Source organism: Tetrao urogallus, assembly GCF_951394365.1.
Source record: "Tetrao urogallus genome assembly, chromosome: 5".
Classification (NCBI taxonomy): Eukaryota; Metazoa; Chordata; class Aves; order Galliformes; family Phasianidae; genus Tetrao; species Tetrao urogallus.
In genome coordinates this window covers 58,714,092-58,740,628 of record NC_136818.1, presented here as the reverse complement: position 1 = coordinate 58,740,628, position 26,537 = coordinate 58,714,092, and the positions used below count along the sequence as shown (strand labels likewise).

At 40.7% G+C, this 26,537-nt stretch overlaps 1 protein-coding gene across 1 annotated transcript in view; it reads left to right on the top strand.

Annotated features, from left to right (window-relative positions):
• Positions 1-3,413: 3,413 nt before the first annotated feature.
• PDZD8 (PDZ domain containing 8) overlaps positions 3,414-26,537 on the top strand; it is a gene marked incomplete at both ends in the record, with an annotated part of 48,866 nt that continues 25,742 nt past the window's right edge. The window contains 3 exons of the mRNA XM_079535810.1: positions 3,414-4,291; positions 20,664-20,786; positions 25,628-25,730. Of these exons, the coding sequence (XP_079391936.1) occupies positions 3,414-4,291; positions 20,664-20,786; positions 25,628-25,730 (1,104 nt within the window). The remainder of the gene's footprint in view (positions 4,292-20,663; positions 20,787-25,627; positions 25,731-26,537) is intronic.

Genomic DNA, 26,537 nt, shown 5'->3' with positions numbered 1-26,537 from the left:
ATTTGTTACATTTACATTTAAAATGGCTTTTTTTTTTCTTTTTAAATCTTGGATAAGCTATCTCAGAGCTACAGTTCCTAAGAGGAGGATCTTGTTTCATGACATAATAAAAGCCAGTGTCAGGCGAGATAGCAACTGAATCCCTAATTAAGAGACAGGATACTCTAAGCTTTAACATGAGCCTCTTGAAGTAAGTATCCAAAGCACCTTTACGTCCAAAACATTAAGCTCTCGATTAAACAAGTATAAAGTACTTTTGATGATAATTAAAGATGAGCTTCAGTCAAAATACTGGCTTTATGCTAGGGCCAAACTAAATCTTGGATTTGAACCCTCATTATCATTTGTTTTGACACATTCTGATCAGAATGGATCAGGGTGGTTCTATTAATAATCATCTCAAGTGCTTTATTTGTTGCACCTAAGATGGCACAATCAGTCAAAGTATCCCTGGTATCCCTCAAATCCTCCTTAAAATAACTAGCAGTTGGTGAAGTGGGGAGCAGAGGAATATTGCTCATCTGAACTGTACCTGAGCGATCTGGAAATGAATACTGATGCAGAAGAGAGATGGATGACAGATCAGTTGGAAAGAAGCCTTCGTAGGGAGCAGTGGGAGGTGGGGTGAGCTCTTTCTATATTGCAATCTGCTTCTTCTAAGGGCAGAATAAATACTGGGGGGAAAAGAAGACAGTGTAGATGGCATCAAAGGAAGTTTGACACGCTTTAAAGCTTCAGTGTTTTTAATGAGGTTCACTCCAGTAAAATGTAGAATCACCTGATAAGTAGATGACCTTGTGCTTGGCAGAGTTCAAAGCCAGAACTGCAGGCAGTCCTAATCACTGCGTTTCTTTTCTTTTTTCCTTTTTACAGATCTTCAGAACTGGACCAGATCAGCTGTAGTGCTCTCTCAATGGTAGAAGCCTGAGGATGGTTGAAAGGAAAGGATGTACCACAGCAATCTGTTGTCAGTGCAACTTCCAGCAATCTTTGTAGTTAACAGATCGCAGTGGATTTTTTTTCTCCTCATGAATTTACCTAATCACTTTCTAAATCCTGTTTCATGCAATACTGTGAGAATAATCATCTAATTTTGGTCTCTTAAGACAAGAAACACAAAAACAATAGGAGGCCCAGGAAAGAATGAAATTTTGCCAACAGATATTACAAAAACAGGCAACAATTACAGCATATTGACGAAGAAAATTACTAAAACCACTCATTATAAAATAACCCAGCATTTCCTGCTGTGAAAATGAATTTGTTATTTAGACCACATCACTGTTTTTGAAAAATCACCACCTGTAATGGCTTTTCTAAGCTTGTGACAAGGGCATTTCTCTTTTGGTGTCATGATGTCAAATTAAAAGTGTGCCTTTTCAACTGGTAACACTGTCTAGGGTTAAATAACAAATCTTTCCAAACTCTTTACTCAAAGATTTTTGTATCAGTTATGAATGAGAAGAAAAAAAGACAAATGTTTCTAGGATGTCACCAGTCTTTGCCTAGCAGTGAGAAATTCACTGTGAAGTTATGCTTCTTGTTCTCTACTACAAAACCAACTTTTATGTATTTTGCAATCCTCGTCCACTATTTCTGCTGTAATCTCTTGCAAAATGCTGAAAATTTAAAGCTCTACACTCACACGTTTATTGCCCTACAATCTGATTTACCAAATAAAAGAATATGCCCAGGATTTTCTGAGTATTTTTTCTTGCCTACATATAGGTGAAATATTCCCTTTAACAAATAATTCTCACATTAAAAAAAATAAAAACGAACAACCATGCACATCAGGTCTAACTTATGCATGTGCAGCATCCTATTTAATAATTTACAGCTGTACAAAGAACAAGCAGGTGAGTATATTCCATACAGCTGTGTAACCAGAGTGGAAACTGAATGACTGCACGCACCTTTCTATTTATCCAGGCCTCCAGAAAATGCAAACAGAAATTTCTAAACTGAAGCCAAAGCCATAAATGCCTTGAGACCCTTTCCAGATGGTACGGAGATGAACCCTTTTTCCCTGTCACATGACATGATTATGTTTTCTCTCTCAAATCATTTCAATCCAACCTAATGTTGTACAACATTTTTGCATGCCCTTTTTCCATTCGTGTTAATAATATTTGCTGCTAATTCTGATATTCTGTCCTTGTCATTGAAAATGCTGAAACCCATCCAATTCTTGCTTCATAACGTGCCTCCAAGATTACACAGCTCTTGATAAAAATGTTCCTGGGAAAGGATAAAAGTGATTACTGAGCTCAGTGCTTCAGATTTTAAGCTGCCATCAGGTGCATAAAACGTGCCAATTTTTCTCCTTTGCTTGTTTAACAGAGGAAAAAGCTCAAATGAAACACCTGAAAAAGGTGGTTTTTTTTTTAACCTGATGTTCCTCCTGACCCCAAACTAAAGCTGCTGTTGCCTCTCTGAATATATTATTCCTTTCCTGAAAAGCCATTTAGTTGCAAATTCAAAAACTTTCTTACTGCATATGCCTGTATTAGCCATGCTAAAGGCCTGTAACAGAGCAGAGCCAATTCTGTACTAATGACCTCTCTGGTATTTCTATAGAAATGCTCTGTTAAACACCCAGGCATTTCAACTTCCAGTCACAAGACCTATAAAAAATTCATACACTGAATCTCTAGTTTCAAACCACAGCTCTGCATCGTTAAGAGCTTTTCAATCCTCCCACCCCATAGACATTATGCAAGAAGGGGGGAGGGAGGCTTTATCCTCCCAGCACTTAAATTTCACATTTTCTTCTCCTGTCTGCGATTTCAACTGGCTCTGTTAGTAAAAATCTGTTAGTAAAAATGCTCCTCAGTGTGAGCTGAGGAGCACAGAAACAGGTTCATGTCTCATCACCACCAACAGAGCTTGAGAACACTTCGCGTTTCGAGATTCACCCCCAACTTCTCTCATCAGCAAAGGGGCTTCTAAGGAATCCCGGCACCTCCGTGCACCTCGAGCTCTCTCCAGTGGGATTTCACTCAGAACCCACCAGCCAGCTGCTCGTCTCCGAACACCGCCCCTGGCCGACACTGGCCGACAGCCCCGTCCCATCCCCCGACAGCCGCCGGCCCCGCAGCCATTCCCGGCGCCCCGTTGCCATTCCCGTTCCTCCCACCCCCGCGCATGCGCACGCCGCACAGTGACGCCATACCGCCCGGCACCGTGACGCTCCCTACGGGACCTTCCCTTCTCCGCCAATAGCATCGCGCGGAGGGCGGGCCGGCCCCGCCCCCTACGCCCCTGCCGCCGCCGCCGCCGCTGCCGCCGGGCCGCCGCGGGGTGGACCCGGATGAGGCGGCGGCACGCGAGGAGCGGCGGCCCGGCAGCCGGCAGCCTCGGGCCGTTAAGCGCGGGGCCGTGAGGGGAGGGAGGCGCGCCGGGGGGCGAGGATGCTGCCGGTGTACGCCATCCTGCTCTCGGCGCTGGCCGGCTGTCTCCTCACGCTGCTGCTGCAGCTGCTGCTCCTCTATAGGAAAGCCCCGCAGCCCCCCGGGGGGACCGGAGCCGACGACGGCCTCGTCTACGCCCGAGTCGCGGCCGGCCGCAGCCTGAAGGACTATCTGCGTGGCACCGAGCCCGCGGGCGGACAGGCGGCCCCGGAGCCGGCCCCGGCCTCGGCCCCCGCCGCCTCAGCTCCTTCGGCGGGCCCGGAGCCCGGCACCAAGCCGGCCCAGCAGCCTGAGCCCGGCCCGGAGCCTACGTCCAGCGAGGAGACGTGCCATTTCCTCAACGCCATCTTCCTCTTCCTCTTCAGGGAGCTCCGGGACACGGCCTTAGTGAGGAACTGGGTGACCAAAAAGATCAAAGTGGAGTTCGAGGAGCTGCTGCAGACCAAGATGACGGGGAAGGTGTTGGAGGGGTTGAGCCTTCGGGACGTGTATCTGGGCAACGTCCTGCCCGTCTTCAAGGCCGTCCGGCTCATCCGGCCCGTGGTGAGCAGCGAGGAGGGCTGTCCCGAGGAGCTGGGCTTTGAGGTGGACCTGGAGTACAACGGCGGCTTCCATCTGGCCATCGACGCAGACCTGGTCTTTGGCAAGTCGGCCTACCTCTTTGTCAAGCTGTCCCGGGTGATGGGCAAGCTGAAGCTGGTCTTCACCCGCCTGCCCTTCACGCACTGGTACTTCTCCTTCATGGATGACCCCCTGATTGTCTTCGAAGTCAAGTCACAGTTTGAAGGGAGGCCCATGCCTCAGCTCACTTCCATCATTGTCAATCAGTTCAAGAAGGTTATCAAGCGCAAGCACACCCTGCCCAATTACAAAATCAGGTAAGAGGTGGCCTGTGCCCGGAATATTACTTGGGAAGTGGCGTGTTGGATTTGGTGTTATGTTCTTCGTAGGTAAAGAGAGGCTTCTGTCAGTATTTCTGCATTTGGGGCGCTTGTGCATCACTTATTGATAAAGCTTTCTATGAAGTTAAGCATGGATTTACAATTGCAACAGGTGGAAAAAGCCATCGCACCGTGAGACTGTGACAAGCCCCAAAATACATAGGACTAAGTGCTAGAAACAGGTGCTGGGAATTCTTGGATCCTGTCAGGTGTCCGACAGCAGGACTGTGATCACCTTTGGGAAGGGCTGAAGGTTGGCTCTGTGGGACAGCATATGGCTTGGGGGTGGCCGCCTTCTGCTGCTAAGCCTCCTTGGCCAGAGCTGTGGCTGATGCGTGTCCAGAGAGGCAAGGGTGTTGTTGCTCAATGTGAGACAGGAATAAGCCCACTCTCTAGGGAATATTTCTGGAATCACATGATAAGCAGTGTCCTCCTCCTTCTGGTTCGCTTTATTTCCTCATAACTTTGGTGAAATGTACAAGTTGATGGGGTAGGGGATGTGTTGCGACTGTTGTGGTAAAGCTTCGGGGAACTTCTTGGGTTTTTTTGTTTGTTGTTTTTCTTTTCTTTTGAGGCTGAAACATTTTCTCTCTGTGAAGGCAGATGCTGCAGCACATACAATGCAAAGTTCAGGGATGTTTCTGTAGTACAAGTGGCAGGTGGCATCATTTTGATTCCACCTTCAGTTCTGATTTGAAAAATCGATACTGCTTTGCCTCTGTCAAGGTATACAATGTTCCCCTTATCTCAAGTATCTTAACACTTGTAGGATATGATGTTTCCTTTCTCTCTGGTTCACTATTTGTCGTTCTTGTTAGGTATTCAGGAAGGATTTTTGTTTACTACATTCCTCTCCAATAAGCCTTTTCTCTGAGATTCCTCTGGCATGAGTAACTGAAAATGTCTGTTTGAAGTGTAATTAGCAGTGTCATAATTTTTAAAGCCTTTTCAGCTGGTTCTTCTACAATCTAATTTAGAAGGGTTCTCACAAAGGTGGATGTGTAAAATATCCAAGATTTGAAAGTCCCTAAAGGGCAGTTTCTTAAAGTAATGCTGTGGTCCTTTGAGATTTCAGGGTACTGAATTGCTGTTTGGAAGGCCCTGGGCAGCAGTGAAACTGTCGAGCAACGTTGCTTCCATCCTTTTACCATTTTGGAAAGAGACTGAAGCTGCTAAATGTGGAAAAGAGCCCAAAGGAGAGGCTGGGAGAGCACAGCACAGTGACAGTGAGCATTCTCAGTGTACCTAGAAGGAGCAAGTAGAGGAAATAATCTTTATGCTCTCCAGACAAATTTCTAGCCTGTTTGTGGAAGCAATGATGATGTGCTCTTCCCCTTAGCAGCAGGAGAAAGGCTTCTTTGCTTTTCCTTTGGGAGATTCATCTGGACAGCAGGGCTTTGTTTTTGTCTGGATGTAGGGGATTGTCAATATATTTCTCAAATGTTCTGCAGCATTTGGCATATGGGAGCCACTGGCATGTTAAAGAGACTGGAGGGGAGAAAGGGAAGAAGCAGAGCTCAGTGTTTGGGCCAGAAATGAGAAGAAGTGTATGAAGACAGGAGCTAACTGACACTGAGAACAACACAAGACACATAAATGGTTCTAAAACTAAGAAGAGTTAACTTATTTTAGAACATTCTCTTTAACTTGTCAGGAGTTGGGAATTTGAGAATGCTTGAAGGGAAAGCACTGTCACAGCTGATTCTCACACTGGATAGTTGGCTTGTTTTACAGGGTGGCAGTGTTCAGTGTTGCCCATCCCACGTTTGGTGCTTTGGTCCTTTACATTTTATTTCGTGTTCTGAGTATGAAATTCTGACCCACTGTTTTACAACAGGGGGGAAGGCAGGAGACTGAGCTTAATGCCTGTTAATGAAATTACCTTAAGTAAGGAAGACTGGGTCACTGGCATTCTGACTGTTTAGAACTCTGCCTTTGACATTTTCTAGTGGGACTGCAGAGCCATTCCTTCATGGGGACCTTTAGGCTCATTATCTGTGAACCTTCTGGCTGTCCACATGCACCCAGCATTTTGTAGAGCATATTGTATGAGTTAGTTTAGCTAGATCCCTAGACAGCAGAAGAAACTAACAGATAAGTAGTGACAGTGCACTCTTATGTGATGGTATCGTTGAGAATTAAAGCATTCAGGCTTATGTGATATAGAGAACTGATTTGGAAAATCTAGTTCCCTATTAAAAAGATGCAGAACTTGGTATTTTTAATAGATGTACTTACATGGCTAATGTATTCTTAGAAATATTCCTTACCAAAGAGTATAAAGAAGTCAGGACAGTTTCACAGCTGCTTAATAACCTGCTACCTTACTTAAAACTTAACAATTTCTCATATACGGGGAATGTGCTTGTCCTCTCTCCATTCTTTTCATATGGTCTATATGCTTCTTGTTTAGAACCTGGTGCTTGCTTCTGTATGTAGTTCAAAGCTCTTGCTCAAATAACTGTAAATAAATCTTTGAATAGCAGTAATCACAACCCTGTAAACAAAAGCAACTGGAGTGTAGGGAGTTCTCTTTCCAGCTGGTTAAAAGGGTTTGTTATCCTGATAGATTCCAGATTGAGTCCACAAAGGAGTTTTAACTTTAAGATGATAACTGGTGTTAAAATTAAAAAGATGCCATTTTTGCTGCTGTTTTTATTAGGCAACTTTTAGAGAGTTGTTGCTGTTGAATGACTTGAGAACTGCCAGTAGTTGATTTTTTAACGCTCTGTAAATAAGTTACAGTAAGACAGATCCCCCTTCTTGTGTTATTTAATTGTAGAATATTATCTAGAAAAAGCATATGTGTATTTTGTCTTCGCATACATAGTGGATGTCTCCTTTTGTTGCCTTCCCAGATATGTACCACTATTTAGGCAACAAAGCAGTGATTACCAATACCACCTTCCTCCATATCATCCACTGCCAGGAGTGCATTGCACACAGCTGCAGTGTGAATGGGAGTGAGACCTCGTGCACTCCTGATGCGCTCTGGGGATCTCTGGGGGGAGGCAATGTAGAACACTGTGTCTCAGAATTCACTTAGCGTAGCATGTACAAGTTTCTCTATCAAAGCAGTTGTCTACTAATTGAAGAAGGAGGGATGCAGTTTGTCTAAACAAATAAGTAGTGATTTGTGTTTTATTCTAATAGTGTGTAATCTCTTTGCTTTGGCTCTTGAAGAAACGTATTTATATCTGGCAAACGCTCATTTTGAAGCTGTTGCCATTCAGTGCAGAGCAGCTATCTCATATGGTAGGGGCTGGTTGCATTCCTAGAAGCGAGGCTGCCAATAAAATTCAGTGAATAGCAGGGTGGGTTTTATTTTTTCAGTCATTGTTGGTGAAGGGTCTGTGCAATTCACTTGGAAATAGCAAGAATTATTACTATTCTATAGCTAACTTCAATGTTTTTGTTGCTTTGCTATAGAAATATGAGCAGCTTGCTTTTCTGAAACCTGTGATCTGTTACAGAAGCATCTTGTACAAAAGTGTTCTTCCTTTTCTTCCAATACACGTGAGCTTTGCTTCACCCTTGAGAAAGGAGATAATCGCAGATCTGCCACTTACCACCAGCTGGGTTCTGCCATCCCAGGATCTCTGCTACTGGCACTCTCTGGATCCAGTGAGTCGTACCCACCAGCACACTTTGACCCATCGCTGGGTTTTTTATGTCGGCTTCTTTTGCTACAGATGCTGATAGATGCCAGTTACCAGCATGCAGAGTTTATTGAGCAGACTGAACCCAAGCTGTCATTTCTCATAGTATGCTCTCAAACAGTTCTGCAGAAGTAGTACCACAGACATTTTTTTTATGCTGTTTTTGACTTCTAAATTGTGTCCATTTAATAGTAGGCTAAAGTGGTTAATGCTGGGCTGTGGTCACTAGCATTGTCACAGCGCACTTAGTGTTTAGAGGCAGATAGCCTCTAAACAAGGACTGTTTCAAGCAAGGACTGTTTCAAGTGTCTGCCTTCTTGACTGTGCTTCTGGAGGTGTTACAGGTTCACTTCTTAGTTCTCTAATGAGCTTACCCTTGCTCGTTAACCTGCTTATTGGTGGCAACGTAGATATTTCATGCCAGGTGTGTAGTTTCACTAATTACACTGTATTCAGAAGGCTGTTCTTGAGTCAGCTATAGTTCTGTTGATTTGTACAGGTTCTGGTTTTCTTGTGCCAGGAGCTCTGGTTCTTTCTTCATTTTGGTTATTTTTTGTGTGTGTGGTTTTTTTTGGGCTTTTTGTTTATTTGTTTTTGGCTCTAGACAACTGAAATACACATTTCTGTAATACACAGGAAGAGTTTTGTATCTATAAAGGGAAAGGAGGAAGTACTTGCAATTTAGTTTCCCTCCAAAAGTGAATTTCAAAGTATTTCCCCATCAGTGATGTCAAAATTCTGGCAGCCGCTGTTTTCCCCTGAGTTTAAGGTCTTTCAAGTTCATCCATTTAGATCCTAAGCAGCTTAGGTATTGTCAGAGCAGTGGGGGAGTTCTGTGTATTTTAAGAACACTTTGTATCTCTATTCTGTATAGTAAAAAAGGAACTCTTACATTTCGGTGTGGATATAAGGTTGTTTGAGAGAGTGCATTTAGCTTTAATTTAACGCATGCTGTCAGAGCGGAGTTGCTCTTTCTTCAGAAGTAATCTCACAAAGGATTACTTCAACGTTTTTATGTTTGATATTAATTAAGTGACCACCTGAAGTCTTTTCCAATGTGAACGATCCTTTTGGCTGGTCATTTGCAGTATAATTAGTTACGTTAAATAGTTTTCTGCATTGTTTGTAAGCTGGAGCTCTATTGAATATCAGTGGCAAGAACCATCAGACAAACTTATTTTAATTTACTGTTACAGAATGCAAGTTGAGGGTTACACAGCAGTTTCTTATTTTTGGCAAAACTGAAGCTGAGAAGTAATGCAAGTAGCTATTGATTATGGAATGTTTCTTATAATAGAGATGACTTCATAATTTGGCAGTAGAGGTATTGGAAGAAGTATAAAATTAAATATGCCTATATTATCCATAAGATGAAGTTATTCTACCCAGAAATACGTGTAGTGAGCATTTCTGGTTTAAGAAATCAGCTGTAGTAGAAATACCTACTTTATAGCTTCTGCAAAGTTAGAGCGTGTGGAGGTTCTTTTCCCGAGTGGATCTGTGCTGTAGGTGTGCTATGAACCTCTTCCACCAATTAGATATGTAGGGTTGCACCTATTTGAATGATGTTTTCATTCTAATAGAAGAATTATTGTACTGTTAATATATCACTGTGCCCCTGCCCACTCTAAGCAGAAAAATAAAAAAAGAGCCTTTTTTTAAACTGCAAAACCGAATGATAGAACAGCATTGTGGTGATGTGGGTTTTCAGATTGTTCCAGAGAGGTGATGTTCTAATGATGCCAGCACAGAGACTTGTGCTGCTGCTGACAGATTGGTGATAATTGGGATCAGTAGATCTGTCTGTAGACAGCAGTTTCATGCTTGGAAGATTATCTTTGTAGTGCATGGACAAGTAATTATTTATTTGTACAGAACATAGAGAAGTAGATCTGCTGGTAAGCTGACACATAGTAAACAAACCTGAGGCCTGGAACTTTAACTGTGTTGTTTTCTTCTTCAAAGTGCTGCAGGTACAGAAGGGAGCTGTGTACAGTACTGAGCTTTTGTGCCTTCACTTGGGCACTGGGTCTCCCTCAGAGGTCGTGTCCTGAGGATCAAGCTGATGTTGCTGCCCAGTGAGAAGGAACACATTTCTTTTGTATTCAGCTGTTGGTTAAAATTACTTTATTTGACTGTCATAATATTTTACATTTTTTCTTAATGAAAGATGAAATACAAAGATTGAAAGTACCACTGTAAAGGTAATTTATCTCAAAGCAAATATCAGTCATACAGGAGTTGCAGTACCGAACTGTAAGCATCTAACCCACCTCTGAGTTGGGATGTGAGCCAGGCAGGGAGGGATGGTCAAGCACTGGGGCTGGGTTGTACTGAATAACTGCCTTCAGTTTCTGTGCTCTTAGGTTTCCGTGGATAGGTAAGAGCCTGGGGAAGTTCAACAGGCTGCAGTGGCAGCAATGTAACTGTGCTGCTCCAGCCGGTGGGAAGGCTGGGCTCCGGCTGCTGCTGGAGCTGCTAGTCCTTTCATGCTATGGGGTTTCAAAAGGAAACTGCTTGTTCTGCATTCCTGCACAGATTGCCTCAAGTCACCCAGTGTGCTCCTGTGTTTACAGTTCATGTTCATGCTTGTTTGATTTAAAACTATTTCAACATTTGACTATTCTTGATATTATAGGAAACTTTAAATTTAGAACTGCTACTGGGATTAATAAGCTTTATTGCTAAAATGTGTATGAAGGGGACAATGTTACATATGTAAGTGATTTGTTAATTTAATGGATAAGCTGTGCCATCCTGATCTCTAAAATACATCAATGGCTGTAATACAAAACCATTTGCATGGTGATCTCAAACATGCACTGTTGCTGCATGAATATCACTACTTTGTAACAGTGGGTAAGTTTGCATTTTGGAAATGAGTGTGGCTGCCAGTTTGCATGGCAGAGGCTTGGGGTCATTATTTTGTACAAGCATTCCTCAGGGTGACGGTGACATACTGAGTGTGCAACTGGGGCATTTCTTCAATGGGGATGTTTCTGCTATAGTCACTGAGCTTCTAGTTAAAAACTTGCTGCTGGCATGTTGTGCATCTCAGTTCAGAGACACAAGGAAGATCCATACAAGTTTTGGAAACGTTTCTTGTCGTTATTTAACTTTACTGTATAAAGATGGCAGTAATTTCAATAGCCGAATAAATCTAGGCTAAAATACAGACCATACTCCAAAATGCTCTGTGTGAGATGAGAGGGAGGCTTTTCAACTCTGAGTTGGATTCTAGAGGGCTACTTTTTTTCTTGGCTACTTTTTTTCTTTATTGTGCAGATGCTGTAATTTATTTTAGCCTTAGAACTACGTGGGAACAGCTTACCTCTATAATTTATTGATTGCACTGTTCAGCTTGTAGCTACGCTGTTGTTCAGCAGGATGGTCTGTGAGGAGCAGTGCACTCAGCCCTCTCCATTAAAGCTTATTTGTCTAATGGAAATCATTGCTGTGCTAGAACTCCAGTATTGTTTTCATGTTTCCAAAGGCTTATCTGATATTGTAAAAATCTGTCTGCAAAAAAAGAGGATATTGCAGAGATCAGCGGATGATAGAGTTAATCGAACTGTTACATGTGCTCAGGGACTGTAGTTAACTGCCAGATATGACTAGCATAAAGTCACATTTGGACAATCAGAAAAGGTTTTTCTTAGAAGAAATTTTGTGTTTGTTGAAGTATAAAACTTGCCAAGGCAATTTGAGATAAAATTTAAAAAACACTTTAAAATATTGGGCAGAAAGTGAGAAATAATTGGTGGACGTCTAATGGGAAACACAGTACTGTATTTGTATCTTTTCCTTCACCTCATCTTAATGCTAAGCCTCAGTGAATTTTCCTACAACAGTTTTAAACATCAACATAGTTCTCTAAAATGCCTGTTCAGAAGGAAATGGGTACAGGTATTGTGGTCTGCTTTTATAATGGCAATAAGTACAAGATTATACTTTGGCACACGGAACAAAGATGTTGGTGTAACAAATAAATGATTCTGCAAACTTTGAAACCTACCCTGCCAGATAGACTTTTACACTGTGCTTTAAATATAAACGCTAAAGTAGGCTTTTACATGAATAGCAGTTGTGTAGTAAATGAGCTAAAGCATCATTCCTGTTTGCCTTAGCTAAAATAGGATGAGTGGATGTTGAAGATCATAGTCTTGCAGCAACATGATAGAAGCCTTCATGGAATTGTTTGAATCACTGCTGTGAATGATCTGGTGTGGCGAACACTTCCAAAGCAATTGAACAGGGGAAATGATGCAGTCTGGTTCTGGAAATTTCACAACAGCTTGTTGGGTTTTGTTGTTGTTTTGTTTTCCTGAATAATTCTGTATACTTCAGGCAATATGGCAGAATAAACTAAACAGAACTTCTGAGGTTGCCAAGCAAAGAACCCAGTGGGTTACAAGGGGAGGTGGGGTGGGAACAGCAGTGTTTGTCAGTAGTATTGTTTTAAAACAATAGCACAAAAACTGAGATTTTTCTGTTCTTTTGAAAGAAGAGCAAATTAGAGAAAATACCCAAATTCATTATGGACATGCTGGGAGAAGGTTATGGTAATTGGAGCAGCTGCTTCTTCCAGAGGTAATCACAAGTCACAGCTAATGTGCCATGAGTGGTGCAGGGTTTGTAAGGTGCAGGAATCCCTGCTGATAATTCATTCTTGCACCCCTTTTCTGCACCTGGTCACCAGCAGCAGTGCTGCAGGGCACATCCAGATGAGACAGCTGTATTATTTGGGCTGCTTTGCTTACAGCAAGGGCTCATTTCTAATCTGCTCTCAGTCACACATCTCCCCAAGCAGAACTGTCCCTAGCTGGCAAATATGCTTGACGGTGTGCCCTCCCCACTGCCACTGTCCAGGGCTGTGGCTGAAATGGGTCCTTGGTTGCTGCTGTTTGCAATAGATTTTTTAAGGTGCACCTCAGTCATCTCAGCTTTGCAAAAGGGTACTGTTGGTTGGAGCTAGGCTAGCTTCAACACTTCAGAAGACATGCAGGGTGTAAATGGGACCATTGTCAGTGCTGTCAGAAGTGACTAGATCGATGTAAATTGAGGAGAAACTTTGATACTTCATACATTTTTTAAAGCTAAATGGAGAGCAGAGTTAAACCTTGCAAGCTATGATATCTAGAATTCAAAATAAACACAAAGACTTTTTCCACTTTTGGTTTTTGGCTCTTGGAGGCCGCCTTCAGAGTGAAAGATGATTTTCTGGCCTCTCCAAGAGCTGCCTGAGAGGGTGTCAGTAGTTTTCATGTGGGCTGCTGTTTAGGGCAGAGGACCAGAACTCTCCATTTCAGTGGGCGAGTCATGCTCTGAGTTAGGATTTCTGTTTGAACACCAACATCGTTTCCTTCTGACCAGAGCTGCACAGAAATGGTGTTTCTAGAGAGGCTTGAGACCTGGGAGAGTATGTTGTTGAAGTGGGAAAATGCTGGCATTTTGCTAGCAGTGCTTACTGGAACCAGTCTCTATCTGGTTGAAAATGCAGAGTTCTGGAGTGTGTTTGCTTTGTTTTCATTTGATTGCTTCCTGCTGTTGTTGTTGCTGTTCTTAAATGCCTAAAAGCTGCTTGTTGGAATGGCTGCTGAAGCACACCTGCATCTCCACCTCTGGTGGAGATGAGCACGTTGGGCACCTTCTGTCCCACATATTGCAGAGCCACTGCTCAGCCTTCCTGGTTAGGTGGCTGTCCGTGTCCTGTCTCACAGTGACAATTATGGTCTTTCTCATAGTTTGAACCAACAGATGGCTTAATTAAGTGTAATTTGAAACAAAATGTAACGAAGCCATTAAAAAAAAATCTCCGCAGGAACATGAAAACTCAGGGAAATGAAACAGTTGTTGGCTATGTTTATAGAACTTGGAGTTTGGGAAAATATTTTTGAGATGTGAAGAAATCTGTACGTGATCAAATTTATGGGCTAGAAATGTAAATTTTGATAAGGCTGATTTGAAATTTCCCTTTGCCTGTGGCTTTTTCGATACAGAGAGCAACAGCAAGGCTTTCTTTGCCATATCTACGATGACTTCTGTCATATAAGCTGGAAAAGAAATCTACCTTTTGTTTTTTCTTCTGAAGAGAGCTGCTTGAATATATATTTGTATTTATATATGTGTATATATATATATTTTTTTTTTTTTTCAATCAGCCATTGTAGAGTGTGTCTTAGTGTTTTAAGTATTCCTTTTAAATGTCTGATTTGAGGCACTTTGGGGATGCTGATGCCACTGTAAGGAAGAAGACTGGTCTAAATGTGTGAAATGTATCTGAAGGAAAAAACCCTTCCAACCTGAACTCTTCCAAAAAAATAGATTTCTTCTGTTTTTTGAGGTCTTGACTTAAAAAGCGACTGCAGTTACATTGGGAGCTTCCACATATGAGCCTCCCACGTCTATGGCAGAATACCCTGTAACACAGTGGGTGGAGTGCTAGGAGGCATTTGCAGTTTTCCTTAAAACTCCCAAGAAAAGAAACCTACCCTTATTGTAGTGACTTTCTTGGGCTGAGTGTTTTTTAAGCATGGGTAGAGCTCAAATGAATGGATTTCTGTTTGGGTAAAGGCGTATTTAGGGTTGCTGAAGCCCTCAGAATTGGAATCATGGCAGCTGTGGGGCTTCATTCCTCATGAATTCAGTGGAAGGTGGAGAATTGCATTCGCAAAACCTTGCTACTTTACAACAAGAAAAAGAAAAAACCCTCCACCTATTAATTATTGTTTTCAAGTAAGACAAGTTCCATGCTTAATCTCTTCAGTGTGAAGAATGATATACGCAGTTTGCAGTTTAATGCTAGCAAGCCTAAATGTAAGCTGCTAAGTGCTTTTAAAATCTCATTGATGTGGTCGTGCCTTTTTAGGAGTAGACTGTAATATTTCGAAGCTTTTCTGGTGATAAACTTCAGCCAGAGTTGCACACAGTGTAAGAATAGTGGGCTTTTCCTCAGTGGCAGCGATTAAATGTTATTTGGTGTCAGTCTATTTTTAAATGCATACATTTTATAAACTCTGAAATTTCTAATTCTGTGAATCAGATTTAAAAAAAAAAAAAAAAGCCTGCCTCTAAAAGTCACTTGGTGTTTCATTCTGTAGCTTAATAAACCTTTTGTATATCACCAAAAGGAAAAACAACAATTATAAAATAAAAATAAAAATTAAAAGAGCAAATATTCTTTCCACAATATTTTGGATATGAAAATCTTTAAGTGGTGTAGAATTAAGGAGACTAAATTGTTGTTTTACCAACCGTGGTTCCACTTCAGATTTTTGAATTGTTTTCGTATCTCGTGGCAAAAAAAACGATGAAGGCTTGAAATGTGCACAAAATGAAGTTACGGTAAAGAAGCTCACACGTTTAACCAGCGGAGGCTTTTGTGATTTAGTGCCTTTCTTTTTGCCTTGTTGGTTAAGATTTAAGCGTTCACATAATGTCTTGTGACATAAATCTGTAACTCGATTTAAAAAATTCACAAACTTAGCGATGCTGAGTTGTATTTTATGGCAGTGAAGCTGCGCTGGGATTCATAAAATACAAGTGATTAATGTGGGCTTGAACAGAGACCCGTGAGGTTTGAGACCGCTTGCTTACATGTTAAATATCCTTTGTAAAACCAGAGAATGGTTTAAACATTTCCCAGAACTTATTCTAGAAACATCTTCTCACTTGTGGACCAAAGCTCTGTTCTTGGCAAAGTGCTCACCTCCTCCTGCCTTTAGAAACGAAGCTGTAAATCTGCGTACCGAGGTAGGAAATGGGCTGCTGAGAGTTTCTGAATGTCTGCTTGTCTCTGCTGAGCCTTAACAAGGACTTTTATGCAGGGATTCGGGATGTTCTTGACAGACGCAATGAACAGAATCACATAAGTCCTGGGTTATCTTTGGCTGGATAGTCTTATATTTAGTTATTTGTTTTACATTTGGGTTTTTTTCCTCAGTTCCTAATAGATTTCATCACATGACTAAAAATACCATATTTAAGTAAGTTCTGGGGAAGCGGCTCAATCTATCCAATCAGTTTTGCAAACTAAATCAAAGTGTGAAAACCTCTTGTCCTCTCCTCCATTAACCACTGGCTTAAGGAGCACAAAACATACAGTAGTGAGCACAAATTGGTGGGAATTTGGGTAAGGCATTTACAAAGTAAAGCAGCAGATTAGTCTCGTTCCTACCACGTAGGTGAGTTTTGCTGCTCCCCAGAACTGGCAACTAGAAGGCAGAAAGAAGCCATTCAGGGGATGGACCCGTTCAGATGAAGGGAGCAAGTTTGATTTGTTTCTTTCAGATGCAGTTTTGATCTCAGGTGGTGATGAGAGCAAAGGAGCCCCTGAAGTGGCTCAGAAATGCAACATGAATCAAGTGGAGGAGTTCTTAGTGTGCAGGAGACACGTTGGCTGCAGGCAGGGTCTGGAAATGTTTTTGCTGCGCTTTGTGCATGGAAGAGCTCATATGATGCTATTTTAAGTGTATCTTTAATCCTGCCTATTAATTGAGTAACCTTATCTTAATTATCTTTCAGTGTAATCATCTGACCTAATTCCTTATGTGAAATCACCTTTTTTTTTTTGGTTGTGCCTTACAATATTTGTCGAAACCCTTCTGCTGCTCACCAACTTTTAAATACTTATTTTCATTTGCTAAAACTTCACTAAACAGGTCAGTGATATTTCTCTTCTCACAAAGTCACAATGCTGCTCTTTAACATTTCCTTAATACTGTGCAATTTGAATTTTAGGCTTCTGGCCAAGACAAGACGATCAATTTGTGGAGATATTTTGTTAAACTAAAAACAATAGAAGTATCTGATATGAGGCATTTTAAAAAATTGTTAAATGATGTGCCATATCCAAGCAGGATTTTGGAGTGTGCCCTTAAGGTGTTTGGCTTTTAGTATAGCTACAGTGTGGTGGTTTTTTGTTTTTTGTTTTTTCTTCCTCTCTGTGGAAAAGATGCAGAGTTCACAAAGACTTAATAGCTGCCGCTTAAAGACAGGGAGATCTTCCCCTGCCAAACTTACCTTGTTTCTGATAGTTGTTTGGTATTGTGTACAGGTCTGGGTTTGTAAAGGAAGCTTTTGGATATATGGATCAAGGTGGTGTAATCCTGCTTTGCAGGACAAGGATTCAGGACATGAGTGTGAATTCTTGACTTTGCTGGATAAGAAGAGGCAGCATTAGACCCTACTTGGAATGGGTATAGTGTAGATGCAGTGAAAGTTTGCCCAGGAGATCCAGCTAGCAACTCAGTTTAGAAGCATCCTGTAGTTCTTGCAAGTAGCTTTCAATAACTTTTCCTCGGTGCTGCACTGCCAGCAGAGCCCTACATTCCCCAAGCCTGTTGCCATGGCTTGTAACCTTTTTCCCAGCCTGCAGCAATCAAAGGACCCATCGCAGACCCATTTCCTATGGGCTCGTTCTCCAGAGTGAGGCCCGCAGTTTAACCCGTAACCAACAAATTTGCATTAAAGCTGAGAATCCTGGATTAGTATTTAAAGATAAACAGCCAAGTAGACACCATGCTTTTTTCTCATTCAGGATTTCCAGAGTAAAAGCTTTGAATTCCGGAGAGCAGCTCACCAAAACAGCTTCCCTGAATTGTTACTGTCATTAAGAGCTAAAAGCTTTGATACTTCAATATACAGAAAAATAGCTTTACTTTCATACTAGAAGTGTGCTTTGTTGTCCCTGTTGGAAATGCTTGTTTCATAAAACTTTACATTTATTTTGTCAGGCAGCGGGGTTGTTCTAGGCAGGGAAGTGAGATGCTGCCTGTTCTGTGCTGCTCTGACCCTGGGAGCAGCAGTGCTGTGGCTGCAGGCGATGGTGCCTTAGAAGGTAGCACGACTTTTAGGCTTTCCCTACCATGGGGGAAAAGCTGGGAGATCGTGGGATAGCTGTTAGGGCACAAGTGTGGGTCGCATGCTGCTCACATGCCAGTGGATATAAGTGATGTATTTAGGGTTTCTTGCTGAGGATTTTGCAAATGAATTTTATTGGTAAGAACGTGAACGTAAACTCTTGCTGTAACTTAGAAATTTTATTGAGGGCTTTTTCTGTCAATATTATAGGAAATTTATTTATGTGCTACACACCCAAAGTCTAACATATACTTCTAAGTGTTTTGCATGTCACTATAGGTAACTGCATTGACATTTCAGATTTTGTCCTCTTTTTAATTCACTAGTGCATTAATTTAAAAAATGTGTGTATATATATAACAGAAATAAAAATTTTAGTTAATATTTTCTTCTTCTAGTGAAAGAAAGACTTGTTCTGGGAATTATTTCCTCATCCTGTGTTGCAAAAGATTACAGTGTATGTTGTATTTAACACTGTGTTCTGAAGCTACTACTTTAGAGACTACATCTTGACCGAATGTTTGATTGGATTATTTTGCTTATTGCATTCTTGCTATTTTCTCAATATTGTGACTAAATTTATTTAGTTACAAACTTTTTTTTTTCCCCCTTCAATATCCTGCAGTCTGATATGTGTAAGGGGAAGGTCTTATCGATACCAGAAGATAAGGAAAGTGATTGGAACATACTGGACCCTCTGTTTTTCCTCCCTCCCCCCTGCAGCTTGCTGAGGACCTGGTGCTGGTCATTGGTCTGGAGTTCCCAAGGAAAGCTATTAGGCTATTTTTGGAAGACCTCTTGGAGCAGTTCATAGATAGCTGCTGGACTAATGGAGAAGGTGGATTTTGTTGTTGTTTTTTTATTCCTTGCACTCTTGCCTGTGCTTGTGGAAATTAAGTTCTTATTGTGCTGAAAAATCGGAAATGTACAAGTAATGACTCACTCAGAACACGGCATTATTTTTGCAGCATAGTTGTCCAACAGATCCTTCTTTTCTGAACAAAATCTGACCAGAATCTGTTTCCAAGGGGAAAAATCATTCTTAAAAGGGAGAGGATGCTGCTGCTCGTACCAGGAGCAAGAGTTCCTTGGCAGGGTTGTGCTGGGGTTCAACTTGTGTCTGAGGTGGCACAGCAGCAATGCTTCTCCCAGTTTGTAGGGTGGGAATGGCGGTGGCATTTTTCCCTTTTTTGTAGTTATTACTATTTGTTTAATAATTCTAGAACTTCAAGGTAAGGTTATAAGTAGCATATCAAACCAAATCGAACACACATATGGAGTATTTGGGGCTGGTAGGTTATGGTACTCAAATCTAAACTATGGCCACTGTGATCTTACTGCTTCATATTTTTCACACAAAATAATTGTATAAAGTTTTAAAATCAGAGTGTTTTGAATTGTCCAACTTCAAAGCTGCCTTCTTTTTGGAGAAGCTAATGAGAGAGAAACTTGGAATGAAATTAAAGCTAGAAATTGAATTGGATTTATAAAAACAAACGGCAGCGTTAAGATGGACTTATTCACGAGGAGAACAAAAGAAATGTCTTTCTCGTGGCTCTCTCCGAGGCTGGTGCTGGTACAGAACTGAAGTGTCTTGAACCAGTGCTGGGCTCCCTCCTGAAGAGTGTCGACAGTCAAAGGGCACTTCATGATTTATTTGAATTTCTGAGACTCCACTTCAGATCCGTGTGACTGTTTCCTGAACATATTGTGATCTCTGAATGTGACAAGCAGATGCTTCTGATGGTTAAGCAAACAGTGTTTGTGAAAGACTTCTTTCTTATGAAATGGCAGATACATCCTGCAGGCAGCGATGTTCCTACACTATTTGCAAGTCAGCTGTGCAGAAATACTGGAAGGCTGTGTCAGTGATAGAATGGAAAACCAAGCAGTAGAAAGTGGTAGGAAATAGCACTAAGTCAAAATGGAAAGAAGAAATTCCCTAGAAGTGCTTTCTCAAATGCTTCATGTAAATACTGCTGCAGATTCCATAATATTTTATGTTTCCAAGGACAGGCCCTTGCTGCCTGCCCTTGGATGCTGACCGTGTCCCACGCTGGAGCAGGGGCAAGTGAGACGGGAAGGCTGTGCTCAGAAATGGGCATACGCTGCTCAGATAGGGCAAGCTGTGTGGTGAGCTTGTAAAACCCTGAGCGTTTTGAACGTGTACTGCTTTTCGTGAGAGTCGCGTGCAGTGATGAGGGAAATAAGGCTCAAGGAAAAAAAAACCAGACGTTTCCTGTGTTTTCCTTGTAGTTCCAGGAGATGGGAAGAAAAGAAGTTACATGCTTTTCACAGAATAAAAGAAGCGCTGATCTGCGTAACTAAACTGTGTTGCTGCTTTAGGATTCTTCACTTATCACATCAATACTGAAACCATTTAGGGCTTAGTATCTCAGTATTTTTTCCACATTTGAAAGCAGTGATGGTTTTTGCTATTGATGAACTTAAAATAAAGACCTGCTAAGGCATTTTGTGCAAAAAGGACTCTTGTATGGTAACATTTGCAGTCCTGACCGTGTTCTGTGGGATTTGCCTTGTTCTCAGAATTGTCAGTGCTAGTAAATGTAACTCAGATTACACGTTGCAGTGAAGGTTGTTTACATGTTCCCTAGTCCTGTGCATTCAGAACTTTTTATTAATTTTTTATTCCTTTTGAGCAATAAATATGCAGGAACAGCAGTTTTTCTCTTGTGGAGTATTAGAGATTCTCTTCGATCCCGTTACCACTTCATAAGATGTGTGTTGATCTGGTTTATGTAATTTGAATTCTCTTCTGCATTTTTCAGGTACAAGCCTTTCTTCCCATTTCAAGTGTCGTCACCTGATGAGTATGAAGATCGAGACCTCTGCATACAGGATTTGCCACTGACAGAAGGTCGACTAAAAGTCACATTAATTGAATGTACAAGGTATCTATTGTGGGCTTTTGCTTATCTTTATTAAGCAAATATGTATGCTTCTGAATCATAGGAATTATAGCTGTGCTGATTCAAGAAGTGGCATCTTTGGTGTAATGATTGAACTCCAGTTTAGAAATATATTTTGAAAATAAAAAAAATGAACAAATGGAAGTTGCTGCAAGTTTGAGGCGCTTCTACATTGTGTGCATACAAATGGATTTCTATTTCTTATGAATTTAGTCTAGTTAGAGGCTCCTGTTTTCTTCTAGTTTGGCACACCGAATTATGAATCTCTTTCAGGACAGTATAAATGTTGTAATTATCCTATTGTACTATGCTGTAAGTACATGGGAATAATTGTTTCATTCGGTTTTACTTTGATCCAAATAACTTTCATGAGGCATAACTTACTGCCTTTGTCTTGAACAAAATAATGGAAACGAACAAAATCTATTTTCTTTCTTTACTGAAGAGAAAACTGTTCTCTTTAAAACTGGACCAAGTGTGCAGGCTTCTTGTTTTGTTTGTTTTTGTCAGACCTCTTAGTTCCTGGTTTGTGTTAGATCTTATCTTAGTAGTGCTTAGGCTTTGATCTATCCTTGTGCCATTCTGCTCCTTATGAACTAAATACTGGTTTATGCTGATGTTATTTTTAACTCTTCATTAGTTATATTACTATGTGAGTTCCATTTAGCATGCCTTTTTTTCCTGTAGCCTTGTATAACTATGTTGGAACTGTATTTGCTGTAATAATGTCTTATCAGTGCTACTTACCATTCAAAACAAGCTTATTTCTAGAAAGTGTTATACTTTGAAGGACTGTGTGGGGCACAGCAGTGAATCTTTAACACTTTTTTGGAAAGAATTTCTGCTTACCTGAATTCCAAGCTTTGTGATATGTTCTCTATGAGCAAGCCAGTAATTCCAAATGATTTTGTACATTCCTTGGCTGTTAAGAACCGTTCCTCTTCACCCACACAGAGTAAGGAAACTCAATCTCTTCACAGACAGTCTCTAATTTCAGTCCAGTAGTGTGCTCGTTTTTATTCTAATAGGACCCAAAATGACTACTTTTGAGCTCTGTGCAGTTGTTTTGACTTTGGAAAGTCACTGTTGAGTACTTTGTCTTTCCTGAATATGAAATGCTGTGTAACATTGCCAGCATATCAGCAATGTTTTCTTTCTTTCCGTTACCTTCTAGAAGCCAGATTGCTCAGTTTGACATCATCATCTGACCTTTCAGTATTTTCAGCTGTCACAGATGCTTATCAGATGGCAGAGAGAGGATGCAGTTGCTGGCTTGTCAGGCCTTTTAAGCTTCAGGTCTGATTTAATCTGACTCTTTTATGCTGCTTGGAATTTCTAGACGCACGCTTGAGCAGACACATCTCAATCTAGATGTCTGTCTTTTGGTCCTGCAGTAATTCCTCAGATCTTCCAAGTGCCCATCCTTTTTTGAAATTAAACTTCTACAGCTGTGGTCTGTAGAATGCCTCTGGAAGCATATCTTTTCCTTACTTTGTAGCTGAAGATATTTGTGAGCTGAAAGGCATGTAAAAGATTTTGGAAGGAAGAAATACAAAATGCGCATAGAAGTAACAGTCAGAATTTCCCTTTTTCGTAATCACTGTGTGTGAAAGTTGTCTGGGACTGTTGGGAAGAGTTCTTTTGCCAAGCAGCACTGTATGCAAGCACACAGAGGGTTTATTCCCCCGTCTGCCATTGGGACCTTTGCACATTTTTTGGGATTTTTGCCATGCGACTTAAAGTGAGCATTGTGTCTTGCTACTGACCAGTGTTTGCTTTTCCCTGACCTCAGTTCTTCAGGTAAAGGTGCTTTGAGGTCACTGAATCTTCAAGAGCACCTTCTATCACAGGCAGAGTGCCCCAAGGAGCCTATACTATAGATTCTATATGAATGAGCTCATAGAAGCCCAGTCATTGTTTGCTAATGAGAACTTCGAAACTGTTCTGTTTGGAACAGTTTAACCAACTGTTACCTGACAGTTTTTGGTCTTGACAGTCTTCTCACTTCCAGTAGATCTCTGTAACTTCTGTATTATTTTTTCCATTCTTTTGCTCAATGCCTCAGAAGGCTTTTACATTTTTTCTCCATATTGTAACTGTGACAAAGATGAATGACAGAAGCTTTATGTCAATCATTGCATGGAGGAGCAGCGGTCAGTTTCTGTTCTCATGTTTAACAGTTAAATCTTGAACAACAGTGGTGACACTATTGCGATGGCACAATTTGCACACTTCCTGTATTAGACATGGCTTGCTTAATTTTATTTTTTCTTCACAGAACCAAATACTTGAAATTAGAAAAGTGCAGTTGTCGTTTTAATGGTTTTTTTTTTTCTGCATCTTAATGCAGAATTAAGGGAAGAATGGCCTCCTTTGGCATAAATGAGAAATACAGTCTTTGCCCAATCTGCTGAAAATGTGTTTTCATGGTTGCAGTACATTCATTCCCATTAACTCTCAGAACTCATTCATTGCGAAAACATTATCAGCAGGTAAAAACCTTTTACATTCTGACAGTAAAGATCATTCTATGAAAGTGGAAACAAATCAGACCAACGATTACAGTATTTTAGGGAAAGGGAAGGACAAAGCAACATGTCCCATATAAGTTTTTATTTCTTTTTTTTTTTTTTTTTTTGATAATCTGTGGAGGAAGTCTAAAAATCCATCAACTCTAACAAAACTATGCCATAATGTGAGCTATTAAAATTAACATTTATATTAAGTGGCAATTTAATCACATTTCCTTATTGATTCATTATAACTAAAGAAAGCTACAAAATTTGTATCAGAATATCTTTCTTAAGCCCTTTCAGACAGATTTACAAATCTTAGTCTGTGAGGTATAGATCTCAGTTCACTATGCTGTAGTTTTGGGTGTGCTGTGGCACAGCGTTTATCTTTTTTTGTCGTTGCATTAAAGAACACAGTACCTCTGTTTGCATGCTAGTAGAGATGTTATTCAAACAAAAATTTCCTTACTGTCACAGCAATTAAAATTTCCCCTTTGTCTTCCTGAATATGGAAACTGGATTCCAAACTCCAGCGTGAAGCATCCGTGGACAGTACTGCTCATTAGAAATTAAGGAAGTATTTTTGCTTGCATGTGACACGTTTCTTCAAGTGGTGTGTTGGCAGCCTAATGTCACCTCTGTCCTCTGCCTGTCTCCTCTGAAGTTTGGAGACCAGAAGATGAAATGCGTGCAGGCAGTGACCAACTGTGGAAAAACTTGAGTGGCTGGTAGCAATGAGAGACTCGCTGTGGTGTAGGCACAGAAGAAAAAGTGCGTTACTTAAAAGCAGCTGCTAAAAGCAGAGCAGAGCAGCCACAGAGGGTTGCAGGGGATGGCTTAAAAATAAGCAAAAAAGATGGGATTTGGTCAGTTTAAGTAACCTTGAACGAACTTAGTCCTGTCGAGACATAATACCTAATCAGTTTGGTTTGAGAAAAAATTTCTTTTTACTGTAATTGATCCAGTGGTGTTTAGATAAACAAGTGCTGAGGGCCAATCCAGAAATAAGGCTGACATCTGCTCTTTTCATCTGCAGTGTTTCAATAAAGAATGGGCAAGTGTGCAACTTCACATCCAAGGTTGGCATTAAGGATGCAGGGACTGAGCCACACTGAGCTCACACTAACACTGAGCCACAAACACCTGATGCTTTGTACACTAGGTGTGCTGGGTAAAAGCCCAGTGCAAGTGTGAAAGTTGAGCAACACCTAGGATCCTCAACTATTTTGCCCACACATTCACTTATTCACATGCAAGCAGTTAAAAAAATACTTTGTAGAGAGACGCTCAAAAAGAATACTTAATTCCCTTTGCTGCAACACAGGTTAGAGAGCTACTGTAGACAGAGAGATGCTTTACCTTGGGACTAGTTTAATTTCACCAATTCTAGTTGTTGGTTACGTTTGCTTTCAATTATTTTACTTAATTATAAAAATATTATCACATTTCCACATCTGGAAGTCTGTGCACTTTTTGATCATGACTACTTAACCTAGAAACATTATTTAAGAGCACAAACAGAGAACTGGTGTGGTTTTCTGACAGTTTTCATCTCCGTCATCTAAAGAGTTGTATAAAACACAAAAGTATCTCAATCACAAATAAGATACTTTGCCTGAATGCTTAGAAACTATCAAACTATACAGAAAAACAGCTCTCTTGAAAGAATATAATATGTTTGAGGTTTTTATTCCAAAATATTTATCCAATTCCAGCTACTGTGTGATAAAACTGTGTATAAGTTAAGTGCACTTACGAATCCTAAAAGCCATTGTTTGTTTCTTTCCCCATTTTGTAGTACTGGTATCCAACTGAAAGGCTTGGTAGCCCTATGGAATAGCATATGATGCATAAAGAACCACTTCTGCTTGTTATGAGTGTATCAAAAGAATTGCAGATAGGAGAGGATCCTAATTCAGCTAAATAGGCACAAATAAGCAGCGACTTTAATACTACAGTAACGCTCTTCCAAACCAAGAAAAGCTGTTGTATGCTGTAAGTTTAGGACTCAAGTTGCTATCTTTATCTATAAGTTGTTACTGTCTAGGAAAGTACTCATCTTCCAACTGAACATTTAATAAAACAAACAGAAATCCTAGCTAAAATTTTGAAATGATTTATGGCACATATAGAATTCTTCCACTAGAGGGTGGCAGTGCCTTGCCTTTTGTGAATTGCTTCTGTGGGCTTGTGTTTGTGCACGCTGAAAACAGTGCACAGGGGATGGATAAGGGAAGAACAGTAACTTTAGCATGATATCTGGGCTATGTAATAGTGTTACAATTCTTACTACAGGCTTTTCTGTTTCAGGTTATTTATATTTGGATCCTATGAAAAGGAAACAAATGTTCATTGCACAATGGAGCTGAGCAGTAGTGTTTGGGAAGAAAAATCAAGGAGTTCTATTAAAACGGTAAAATGGATATAATCTTTGTATGTTGCAGTTTGTCTTATGGTCTTACGTTGTTTAGGCAGTGAGCCTTCTGGGCAGTCAAATGGGTGATTTGGCAGGAAGAAAACACTGAAAACATAACGTTTTCTTTTTAATCCATAGTTTTTTGACTGTCAATTTGACATGTATGGATAGCATCATGCTCAGTTATCGCAATTGTGCTTGATAATTAATTTATGCAAATCAGGTTTCAAGCACATTTTCACCTGTTATCTGCATTAGAGCAAACAGTTTAAAATGTGCATTTGTAGACCTGTTGCCTTTGGGTGAGGCGATGTTTAGAGGTTCACCTGTCTTTCACTGTGCAGTAGTGTATTCCTTTCTGACATGAATACTGAAGACGTGCTCAAAGGGTAATTCATCACCAATTTCCTGCTTTTGCCTACATTTTGACAAAATGTGGAGCAAATTGCTATGTATTTCTAACTTTTTCTAGAGTATATGAACCCTACCATGTGCGCTAAAGAAAAATACTTTTAAAACTGTGCAAATATAGAACATAGTAGTATTAGTGGTATTGTGAGTTAATCTTTTACTATCATGCTCGATAACATTAATTTAGCAGCACACAACCCACAGAATACATTTCTTTTGCATATGTGGGAGGAATAACGTTGCCTCTCATCTTCAAAACAAGAGGTGCAATATATGAGAGCCTGAACATTTCACATCAGTGATATTGTGGTAGTTATCAAATTGAACTTAGCCTGAGCAGAGTAAGTATTGTGCCTACTGAAAACAACAGAAGCTTTACAAAGACTTCATCTT